This window comes from Podarcis muralis, chromosome 1 (assembly GCF_964188315.1).
Source record: "Podarcis muralis chromosome 1, rPodMur119.hap1.1, whole genome shotgun sequence".
In the NCBI taxonomy this organism is placed as follows: Eukaryota; Metazoa; Chordata; class Lepidosauria; order Squamata; family Lacertidae; genus Podarcis; species Podarcis muralis.
In genome coordinates, this window is record NC_135655.1 from 20,712,164 (window position 1) to 20,724,773 (window position 12,610).

Below are 12,610 nucleotides of genomic sequence, written 5' to 3' on the forward strand. Positions count from 1 at the left end.
AGAGGCTTCATACCATCATGTAGGATCTGCTCAGAGACTGTGGTGCCATGTGATACATCCTTTTAATGAGTCTGTGTAGGGACCAAAATCTCGTTATCAAACATTTAGGCCACATGGTGATCCGCTGCTGCCTGGCAACATGATTCTTGAGCCCCTCATGGGGAATCCTAAGTTCAGATCAGTGTCACAGATTGAAGGGCTTGGATATTTTATTATGGCTCCTCTGATGCCTATCCAAGATTGCTGGAGGTGAGCAGTTGCCTTATCTGCCTCCAGTTTGAATGCCGCTTATCAGGAAAGCATTTTTTGTTTAATTGCACAGAAATAGGACCTAAAACAGCTTTTGCCAGCGTGGTGCCCTCCAGATGTTTGGGACTACAACTCCCATTGTCCTGGCAATCATATAGCTGGGCTGATAATGGTTTAATTTCCTGAAATGGGAATGTTTGCTTATTTCAAATTGCTGTGTATTTTTAGCATGGGTTTTTTCCTTTGGCAGTAGCTCTCTCATGTGATTGGCTGACTGTGAGCCACATGTGAGAGGCATTCCATTCTGTTGTGACTGTTATTCCAGTAACTGTCATTTTTTAACTGTTTTCTGTTCTTCTCTTGCTGTGTGAGAGGAGAATGGCTGCTGAGAGAGGCTTCTCTGGATAGTGATGAGGACAGTGTGTGTTACTGTGATCTGTCTGAAGCGAAATAGACAAAGAGGAAGATCCCTAAAAGTTAATAGGAATAACTCTCTATAAGGAACAAAGTGAATAAGCATCGGATTGTAAATCGATTCTCCTCAGTTATATGCTTATGAATGTAAAGTTCTTTTGAATACAAAGAGTCTGGACATTGCATATCATCAATACACACATCCCTCCTCCCAACCCTGACCAGCATGGCCAATGGGCAGGGATTTGAGGAGGCACCAGGTTGTCCTTGGATTTTAAGGGTTGGTTGCTATTTAAGATCCTTAATTCAGTTTTGGTGTTTGCATTGCTATGGTTACGTTAGGCCACCTGGAACACTTGGAAGCCTTTAAGGTGGAATGTGTAAAAGTGTAAAAAGGCAAGAAGGAAGAATCCTGACCTAGTGTTTGAAGTAGCCACTTGCAACAGCGTCCAGCAACTGGGCAGGGAAGCTTTACAAGAGCTGATTCTCCTTCCTTTAAGCCTACAAATGAGTCATGGATAGATCTAGGCCTCATAAACATTTTTGTGGGTTGATAACTCATTTTGCAAAGCTGTCTTCCTCCTTCCCTCTCTGAGGCCAGTAGCAAAATCTTTTGTTGATGGGCGATGAGAAAAATGAAGCCCAACGCGCATGCTGGTGTCGATGCCTAATAATTTTGATGCTCAATGGGTTATATAACACATCTTGATACCTTGCATCAGTTTTCCTGAACCTGGTGCCCTCTAAATATTTTTAGACTACACCTCCCATCCTTGATACAAATTTTTGGGGCTAAATACATATTGTCCTCTTCACCATATTGTAAAAAAAAAAAAAAAATGACAATGGCTCACTGTGGAAAATTCTTTGCGCGTTTCACATGGGCTCAAGTTCCAGAATGTAGAAAGCTCAAGGAGATAAGTGCTGTAAATGATTTGTTTGTGATACAAGTGGGGATCCGTTTTCAGGAAATGGCTGTTCAAATACTCCTTAGACATTGCTGAAGCCCAGCGTAGTCAGAATGTTGTCAAAGGGTTACCTTATTTTGTGACTAGCAGGGAAGTTAAATTATCGTTGGGAAATTCCAGGCATTTTCAGTGGACTTGTGACCTTCAGCATGGGCTAATGGCCAAATGAACTCAAATATTGAAACCCACAAACTGTTAGACCCAGTGCAGACTTGACCATCTGACTTCTTTAAGGGTGGTGCAGGTTCTTAGTGGGCCATGACAACTCCCTTCTCCCTCCTGCCGTCATGTGCACAGTTGCTGTCCCCCGCCCCCCGCCTTCCTTGCATTGAATTTTATTCAGCTAAGACCAGAAAACCATGCTGTCCTTGTAGTCTATTTTGACCATATCCCGTTTAGGTTGAGTGGCATATAACTGTATATCCAGGACTTTTTTTCAGCCGGAACTCACTGGAACTCAGTTGTGGCACCTCTCAGGTGGGCGCCATTGCCATTGCAAGAGAATAAGGGAGGTGTTCATGGTGAGATCTGGCACCTCTTTTTCTAGAAAAATATCTATCTATCTATCTATCTGAGTGGCAGATTTCTCCTATGGGAAAGTGCAATCATGTGCTAGCTTCTTTTAAAAACAACGTATTATTGCTTTCTCAATAAAGTGAACAAATAGTACAGGTACTCTTGTCTGAGTAGGAGCAGAAAAAAAGTTTAAGGAGGAGGAAAATGGAGGAGAAATATCCTGGATCTGACAGTAATTGTTTAGTCTGGTGGTTCCCAATTGGTAGTCCGTCAACCCCAGGGGATCTGCATAACCCACCCAGGGGGGCTGTGGCGCCATTCACCTAACAAAAACTGCCAAAGAGATATAACATTTTTCAAAAGTAGCGAGTCCATGGTTTGACTTTTGAAAAACAAGGCGGTCCTCAGTACTTAGCGGATTGGGAACCACTGGTCTAGTCGATGGAGAAATGTATCCAGAAACCCATTAGTTCATGAGGACTTCCTCCCCTCTGTCAATTCGTTGATAACTGAGAAAAAGACAATCCATGTTGTTTAAAATGAGGCCTTCCTAGAGTGCATACAGGCTTTACGAACTGCATAAGTCATTTTCCCCAAGAGGGCTAATATCCAGATACGAGTGCACCAAATGACCATAGTTAAGTCCAAATCAGTTTTCTTTTTTTTTAAAAAAAAAATATTTTTATTAATTTTCCAACACATAATAAAGACAATACAATACACAATACACAAACAAACAAACACATAAACACGTATAATTTCAAAACCTTTTTTTCATAAGTCTTGCTTCATCGACTTCCCCATACCTCCCCTTTCTGCATCCCTATTTCAACCTTTCTTCAGCAAGTCTTCACTTAATTTAACTGATTACTCGTTTTTTACCTCCTTTTCTCTTACATAAAAGTCATTTACAGCTGTAATCCTCCTTTTCCTATACCCTTGACATTTTAGCACTCATTAATTTTACAACAATTCTTAAGATACATTTTAAATTTCTTCCAATCATTCTCCACCGTCTCTTTTCCCTGATCGCGGATTCTGCCTGTCATCTCGGCCAGTCCCATGTAGTCAATCACCTTTGTCTGCCATTCTTCCAACGTGGGTAGTTCTTGTGTCTTCCAATACTTTGCTATAAGAACCCTTGCTGCTGTTGTAGCATACATAAAGAACGTCCTATCTCTTTTTGACACCAATTGGCCGACCATGCCCAGGAGAAAGGCCTCTGGTTTCTTATGAAAGGTACATTTGAGTACCTTCTTTATTTCATTAAGTCCAAATCAGTTTTCCGGCCTTTGGCAATCATCATTGCTCCAACTTCCTTCACTAAGCAAACTCCAGCGACCACAGATGCCCTTTTCAGTGGGGCTTGCACAGAAGACAACTGGCAGTTGATTGTATCCCCATATTATCAGTCAAAGAAACTGTAAAACCTGCCTTGTTTTTTGTTTTCCCCCTGCCGATAAACATCAGTTTTTAGTATTAGGTCACGGGTAGCCAATGTGGTGCTTCCCATATGTTCGTAAGATCATAGAATTGTCCCACAATTCCCACCAGCCCCAGTCAGTATGACCCATAGTCAGGGGTGATGGGTATGGCAACATATGGTTGGTACCCCAGTGGCTACCTCCTTCTTAGCCCAGTTGTGTTTCTAGTCTTGGGGACACAGATAAATTGATCAGTGTGGCTGCCCACCAAAGTACAGCATGCATCTAAGGGGAAGGAAGGATCATCCTAAAAAATAATATTAAATGAAAGAGAGGAAACCGATCAATCCAAAAGAGGACTAAATGGGGGAATCGTTTGTGTCAGGGGTGCCTCAGGTCCCAGCTCACAAAGGACCAACGCCAGTGTCTCTTTATATACAAAAGTCTTTATTGAAGTTCATTGGCGTTTTTACATCCGTGGCGCGCATCCCTACGTCTGTAACCTTAGACCGTTGAAGCTCCGTCTGATTCTTCCCCTCCCCTACACCAGCTTAACACCTGAGCCTTGCTCCACCTCTTCCTATGCCCTTTTCTCCTCTGGGTCCTCCTGCCCCCCGGGGTTCCACCCCTCCTGGACTCCTCGGAGGCAGATTCCTCTGACTCCTCCCCCTTTCTCCGGCGGGCTTTGGGACCTGGCTCCCAATCCGGATTTTCTGCTGACCCGCGCGCCTGCACATTTGAACTTGGCGCGCGCGCCCAGCCGGCCACTTTCCTCCTAACGGCTACACTGCTCCTGTCACTGCTTCCTCCTTCGGAAGGGCTGGCTGGAACTGACCTCCGCTCCGCCCCTCCACTCTCCGACGGAGGCGTGGTCAGTTCTGACTCTCTCTCTCTCTCCCTGCTGGAGTGGACGCCGGTTCTGCTCTGTGGGCTTCTTCCCCCCCGCTACGCTCTGGCAGGGAAGCTGGCCCTGATTTCCAGCTGCCGCTTGGGGACTCACCGCTGGCCCCCCTTGCCCTGACCCTGGGCGCCTCTTTCTGAGAGTCTTCTGATTCGCTGGAGAGACTCATGGAATCTCTCGAGTCACTGTCATATCCTCCTAAGCTCCCCTCAGATTCCTCCCCTTCGCTCTCCAACCCCTCTTTCCCCCGTGGCTCTGCCCCTGAGCCCCTGACAGTTTGCATAAAATGTGCATGTGCTAATTTGTATCTGCATAGGTGCAAATTTAGAAAGATTTACTATAATGTGAATTAGAAGTACAGAAGTGGCGCTGTGGTCTAAACCAGTGTTTCCCAACCTTGGGCCTCCAGCTGTTTTTGAACTACAATTCCCATCATCCCTGACCACTGGTCTTGCTAGCTAGGGATGATGGGAGTTGTAGTCCAAAAACAGCTGGAGGCCCAAGGTTGGGAAACACTGGTCTAAACCACAGAGCCTAGGGCTTGCCGATCAGAAGGTTGGCGGTTTGAATCCCCGCAACGGGGTGAGCCTCCGTTGCTTGGTCCTTGCTTCTGCCAACCTAGCAGTTTGAAAGCATGTCAAAGTGCAAGTAGATAAATAGGTACTGCTCTGGCAAGAAGGTAAACGGCGTTTCCGTGTGCTGCTCTGATTCGCCAGAAGCGGCTCAGTCAGGGGTCCCTTTACCTTTTTACAACTTTCCATAGTGAGGAAGGCTGAAAACAGATGTAGTGTGTCCTGCCTAGTCTGGTGGTAACTTCCAGGCCCTTCTTGGTTGCTTCTCTTAGGGTTCTTTATCTTTAAACTGAACTAGGACTGGGTGGTCTTTCAGATACAGGGCTCCCTCTAATAGAGGATTGTCCTCTTTCAGCCCGTCAGACAGAGAACTGATTTATTTAAAGCTAAATTCTGCAATGAATATGGTGGTGGAATTGGTGAGTCAAAACAGTCTGCATAAGACATTGATTAGCATGGAATCCTAGATTTGTAGAGTTGGAAGGGACCCATGGGTCATCTAGTCCAACCCCTTGCAATGCAGGAATCTCAGCTAAAGCTTCCATGACAGATGGGCATCCAACCTCTGCTTAAAAACCTCCAAGGAAGGAGAGTCCACCACCTCCCGAGGGAGCCTGTTCCATGGTCAAAGAGCTCTTACTGTCAGAAAGTTTTTTTCATATGTTTAGTGGGAGTCTCCTTTCTTGTAACTTAAAGCCAAGATGATATGGGATTTAGCCCTAGCCTGTACAGTTTACAGTTACAGGACAATTTGTATTCTAAACCAAATAATAATAGCAATTCATTTTAGAAATACATTTTATGAACAATGATTCCTTTCCCTGGCAGGGGACATGGAATTTCACATGACTCCTGGGACAAATGTTAAGCTCCATCATGGACAGAACGTTTTGCTCCAGTTCTGACTTTCCTATCAAGGTTGAAGCAAATGAAGACATGGTGAATTGAAACAAACAACGACACACACACACACAGTCAAGTCTTTTATCTCCTCCTCCTAAGGTGCAAAACCGGTTCAGCCTCGTGCAGCCTTGCCCATGTTCTCACAAACTAAGTTAGCAGGACTTTCAAACTGTTTGCCATATGTTTTTGTATAAACACAACGCTCTACAAGCAGATGATAGTTTGAGATCTGAACAGAGCCTTGTATGGGTGTTTGCGGCATGTAAGCAGTTAGGTGGAGGCGAAGGGCTGCTGAGCTCCACCCTGTCCCATGAAACTTATTTATTCTGTATACAGCAAACCATGAGCTTGAGGGCAAGGATCTGAAGTAAGGATCTTTTTCTATGGAGGAGAGGGTTGTTCAACAGTGAAACGGTCTCCCTTGGGAGGCTGTGGTCTCGCCTTCCTTAGAGTTTTTAAAGCAGAGGTTGGATGGCCATGTATTATGGATGCTTTAGCTGAGATTGGGACGCGGGTGGTGCTGTGGGTTAAACCACAGAGCCTAGAACTTGCCGTTCAGAAGGTCGGCGGTTCGAATCCCCGCGATGGGGTGAGCTCCCGTTGCTCGGTCCCTGCTCCTGCCAACCTAGCAGTTCGAAAGCACGTCAAAGTGCAAGTAAATAAAAAGGTACCGCTCCGGTGGGAAGGTAAACGGCGTTTCCGTGCGGTGCTCTGGTTCGCCAGAAGCAGCTTAGTCATGCTGGCCACATGACCCGGAAGCTGTACGCCGGCTCCCTCAAGCCAATAAAGCGAGTTGAGCGCCGCAACCCCAGAGTCGGCCATGACTGGACCTAATGGTCAGGGATCACTTTATCTTTACCTTAGCTGAGATTCCTGCATTGCAGGGGGTTGGACTAGATGACTCTGGAGGTCCCTTCCAACTCCTGATTCTATGATTCTATTGTGGTTGCTAGCAAGACATGATGACTATGTTCTGTGCCCACGGTTGCGAGGTAGCAATTCTTCTGAATACCAGTTGCTGGAACCCTAGTGGTAAAACAGTGAAATTAACTAAATGACAAATTTCCCTTTTAATAGCAACCCCAAGCCTGCCATTCATTTCTTTAACTTATATCCTGCCCTTCTTCCCAGAGGAGCACAAGCTGGCAAACAGCAAGTGATAAAATAAAAAATAAAAACAATTCTGATACAGGTGCAGTCTGGGAAAGACCAAAAAGTTTGTTAAAAGAGGAAGGTGGGGTTGAGGTCTGCTTCATCCTACCCAATGGTAGGGCTGGTCCTTTGTGAATCTTACAGAGAAGTATTGGCCATGGATGAAATAGCAGTAAGTGTATGTTTCATTATGTAATTTGGTATAATTACCCATTCCGCTGTAACTTCATATTTCAGAATTCCAAGGCGCTTTTCACCATAATTAACAAGATAGAAGATAATCCCATCAAGAATGGCTGTATAACCCATTGCCAGAGAAAATTATAGCATAAACTCTGTTTTTCGAAGATAGGAATAGATTTTAAAATATGCGGCGTGCTCACAGTGGCCAAAAATAAAACTGAAATGGAACGACATCTGGATTTTTAAGGAAGTGGGAGTGGATGGGATTGCTGACGGTAGTTCGTAAAGTGTGCAACCAGATTTTCTGACACCAGTTTGTCTGAATGAGAAGAGATTCTGTTGAGATATGATAGGAGAGTGGAGAATAACAGGTGTGTGAAATACTTAAAAAAAGAAAAACACTGACAGTTCAACAATTCTGGAAAATACCTCTGACAAAGAGCCGAAAGAAATGCTAGGATACAGGTTTTTAAACTTCAGCGAGGTGTTTGTATAATTATTTGCTGGGATCAGAGCAGACGTGAAGGGAATTTAACCCTTTCTTCTTTAACTCAGTCTCTCTCCCACATCCCATCCCATAATATAAGAAGGAGCCTGCTGGATCCCATCAAAATCCAGCACCGTCTAGTCCTCCCAATGGAGTGTTTTCTACCCACCAAATGAAATCTTCACAGAATCCTGAAATAAAGGGAGGGGGAGAGAAGAAAAAGAATATCTGTGCGATTTTGCCACTACGAATGATTTGAAAATCGGAGTAGGTAAACTCATAACTTGAGCAATTTAAAGCTTGGCAACCTCAAGGAATAAAAGAACACAGGGTGAAGTTATTTTTCAATTAAATTAGGCTTTACTGTTCTAATCCAGTAAAACAAGAGGGACTATTTTTAGTAACTAACATCATTTTATTAAGTGGTAGCCAAATCCAATGCAAACTCAGGAGGCTTTTTTGTTGTTTTTGTTTAAAGTACTACTCAATTGAAGAAGCAAATTCCCCGCCCCCTCTCAGATCCCTTGGGTAGTACAAAATGGTGGGTGCTGGTCTTGCAAACAGCAGAAAAAGTTGTTGGATTTCGCTCAACTAAAAAGAAAGAAAGATAAAATCTAGAACTCTGCTGCACTCCTAAAGAACAGATAGATCAGTTTTAGAGGCCTCGCTTAAAAACTGGAAGAAGGCAATTGCCTAGCTGCATGATCTGGTTAAACAAATCTCCCTTAAATGTGTGGTGTTGCACACCCTTAATGGCTTGGCCAGATGCAAGTCCACTCTGGAAGAAGGTGTGGATTCATCTGGTGAGCTCCAGAAGTTCTGACTTGAGCCAGAGATGATTCTGTTTAGCCTCAGTAATGTTCCCATAAAGCCAGTAACCATTGCCCAGCCTTTTTCAGAACTATTAATACTCTGTCCTCTCTAATTCTGTTTGCTTTCACGGTCTTTCCACTATCTCCAAGGATTTGGATTGCACTGCCTGAATTTAGTATGCTCTAGTCACATCACAACCTTGAGAAGAGCCTCAAATGAACTGAGCCATTGTTAATTTCGTGTTGGTTGTGAAAAGTATGTATTTTAAAAGATGTTGAAGGGCAGAAACAACTGTAATATAAAAGGGACTCCCAGTCCCTCCAGCCCTCCCCCTGCCTAGCCTTCCTTCTACTATTGCAGTTTGATAGTTGGATGCACATTGTTGAGAGACAATGGAGTGTGCCTCTGGGGGTGAAGTCGTAATGGCTGTGTTAGCAGCACCAAAGTGACCTCCCTGGGGTGCAAGGCTGGGCAGTGTGTAGGGGGTCCTGGGCTGCCCACACAACAAGACCCCCTCCCTCCGTCTCGCTGATGTGGTCCAAAAGAAAGCAGAGCAATATGTTTGGCACCAGCTTGGCTGAAGGAGTTGCCGGAAAGAGGCATACAAGGTGCTATTCAACTGTCTTGTTGTTTAGTCGTGTCCGACTCTTTGTGACCCCATGGACCAGTGCACACCAGGCACTCCTGTCTTCCACCGCCTCCCGTAGCTTGGTCAAACTCATGTTGGTAGCTTTGAGAACACTGTCCAACCATCTCGTCCTCTGTCGTCCCCTTCTCCTTGTGCCCTCCATCTTTCCCAGCATCAGGGTCTTTTCCAGGGAGTCTTCTCTTCTCATGAGGTGGTCAAAGTATTGGAGCCTCAGCTTCAGGATCTGTCCTTCCAGTGAGCACTCAGGGCTGGTTTCCTTAAGAATGGATAGGTTTGATCTTCTTGCAGTCCATGGGACTCTCAAGAGTCTCCTCCAGCACCATAATTCAAAAGCATCAATTCTTTGGCGATCAGCCTTCTTTATGGTCCAGCTCTCACTTCCATACATCACTACTGGGGAAACCATAGCTTTAACTATACAGACCTTTGTTGGCAAGGTGATGTCTCTGCTTTTTAAGATGCTGTCTAGGTTTGTCATTGCTTTTCTCCCAAGAAGCAGGCGTCTTTTAATTTTGTGGCTGCTGTCATCATCTGCAGTGATCATGGAGCCCAAGAAAGTAAAATCTCTCACTGCCTCCATTTCTTCTTCTCCTATTTGCCAGGAGGTGATGGGACCAGTGGCCATGATCTTAGTCTTAGGGACTCCAAATTTCTGTAGTGTTTACTCCTTAGCCTTTTCTTCTCCCAAAGATATCCTGCAAGGCAGCAGAGGTTTAGGATCAGAGTTTTCCTTCTCCTAGATGGGCTACCTTCCCAGGTTGATGAGCCCCATCTGCCCCTCACTTCCCTCTACAGCATGTGCAGAAACCGCCTTCTACACCGTTGCACCCACAATTGGTCTTGTCCACTCAATGTGCCAGAGCCTGGTTTTGCATGCTTTAGTCATCTTGTCCACATTGCTTGTAAAATTCATTTGCCGCCTTGCTATTCATTTGCCACCTTGCTGCTTCTCTTTCCACACATACCATCCTTGCCTTCTAAGCAAGATGGGCAGCTTTTAAGCCTTGCTTCCTGGGCTCCAGAATGCTTTTGCAAGAGCTCACGATCCCTGAAGATCTTGTGAGAGTGTCCCAGCGCCTGGTAAGCAAGGCAGAAAAACCTGGTGCAAAAGGAGCTCTTAAGCTTTCTGCTTTGCATGCAATTAATTTGCGGGATTTCAGCTGGCCGGCTTTCTTTTTTAAAAAAAGAAATAATATTTTTATTAATTTTACAACAACTAAACATCACATGAAAAAGAAAAAACCATACATCAAAACCTTAAAACAACTCTATAGACAATCCACATTGAATCCAAAACCTGGGATTACTAGAATTACTTCCCTCCACCCCTACCCGGTTCCCTTGTTCTATGTTGTTCATGCATGTCCATAAATTCAACTGGCTGGCTTTCAAGTGCATAAGGTTGAAATTGCACAAGTTGTTGTTGTTTTATTTTTATTTGCATTTTCAAAAACAGGAACAGAGAGCACGAATTAATTGCACACAAGATGCAATCGTACTTCATTCAAAACTGATCCAGTGATCTAGGGTGTTTGTGTGTGTAGGAAGGATTTGTTTAATAACATAAAACAGGTATTATATGCTGGCAGTAGTTTGCTCCCACAAGCAATCTAGGTACTGTGTTTTGCACTGACTGCAGCCTCCAGACCAACCTCAAGGGTAGCCCCAACACAACCCTTTCCTGTCCCGTACTGTTCATTTCCTTGCTACCCTGCTCTGATTTTTGTTAACTAGTTAATCTGAGTTGCAGCACCTGCATGCAAAGCTCAGTGGGTTAGAGCCTGGCGCTGATAACTCCGTGGTTGCAGGTTCGATCTTCATATGGGACAGCTGCATATTCCTTCATTGCAAGGGGGACCTCAGGGTCCCTTCCAACTCTATGAATCTCAGACTGAGTTAACTTTTGCTGCTGACTCAGTTTGCATCATCTTGCAGAGGCATACCATGGGAACATGACCTGGGTGTGTCGGGGCTCTAGAATGCCAATGAGCCATTGTCACGTCTTTACACACAAATGCTGAAGGGGTTCTGGAGTCCCGAGTGCACAGGGAGAACGAGCAACGACTGGTCTCGGTGTGCTGCTTCAGACTTGAGTTGAGAGTAAGAGTTAAGCCTAGTTTCGAAGTCAGCTGCCTGGTGAACATTTCTCCTCTTGAGTTCCTGTTGTCTTTATTGAGCCTGGAACTCTTGGAAGGTTAAAACTGAAACCAGACTGTTCTCTCTCTCTCTCTTTTTACTGTTTATATTACTGAGTTCTAGCAAACATGACTTCTTTCTGGCATAGTGCCGTGGATTGGTGAACAGGCCTAGCCATGTGTTGTATGTAATTATGAGATTTATAATTCTGTTACTGCTCTCTGGATGCCCAGAAAAAGCCAACACAGATTCAGTAAACCATATGTATGTGAGCAGACATCTTAAGAGTTGGACAGATTTTTCTTTCTTCCTTTTTGACTGCTGCTTTTCACAAGGATAGGTGCAAAAAGAACATGTTTAATTGGGTTTTTGGAAATGGTATTACATTTATGGAGCCTCTGTGAGCCATGCAGATTGAAATGGTTCGTATTGGGAGTCCTGCAATAGAAAAGGGGCAAGCAGCGAGAGACATGTGAATCAAATGTGGCTCAATGATGCTGGGAGCATCCTCTGGTGTTCTTTCGGCAAGTGTCCTTAATGTTATTGCATGACATATAAGTCCACAGTTGCACAGGAAGCCAAACCTTGCTTCTCCTAAGCAGATTCACTTTGTTAAATAGGCACTTTCCCTTTTTAATAAACCTGAGTTTCTTTATATCTTTCCTTTCTAGTGGAAAGGGAAAATGTGCAGAAAAGGACGTTTACCCGTTGGATAAATCTACATTTGGAAAAGGTAAGCCTGCTGAACAAATTAGCCCATTCAGATATTATAGACACACCTTTCTATCTTGGCTTTTGGCATTTTGGATGTGTATTTTTGGGACCCACCTTATCTCTGTGATTTTGAGTTGTTTAAAACTGTTTTGAATATAATGTTTTAATTGTTGTAACCTGCCCTGGGACCTTAGGATGAAGGTTGTATAAATAACAACAGCAATAACAAACCAACAATCATTTTTTAAAAATGCAGTTATTGAAAAGTGGATGAGAGAGGATAGGGGTTTATATTATTCCTTAAACATTTATTATCTGATGATACGTTTGCAGGTGGTCTGGATGACCATTGAGGTCCTTTCCAACTGAGTGCCTATCATGGACTCTTTGGACACAGAGAAGTGGTGGGAGGAACCAGCTGGGAAACCCCCAAAGGAAGAAGACTCAGAGCCAGGGGATTGGTGGTGGAATGATGATGAGTGGTCAGAGGGAGAAGACTGGGAGGAGGAGGTGTTGGAAGCTGAAGAGG

The 12,610-nt window shown here is 44.3% G+C and overlaps 1 protein-coding gene across 1 annotated transcript in view; it reads left to right on the top strand.

The window, feature by feature from the left end:
• The window catches only part of CLMN (calmin), an 81,477-nt gene that overhangs the window by 32,889 nt on the left and 35,978 nt on the right, over window positions 1–12,610 (top strand). Inside the window, exon 2 of the mRNA XM_028716811.2 lies at window positions 12,039–12,100. Within this exon, the coding sequence (XP_028572644.2) occupies window positions 12,039–12,100 (62 nt within the window). The remainder of the gene's footprint in view (window positions 1–12,038; window positions 12,101–12,610) is intronic.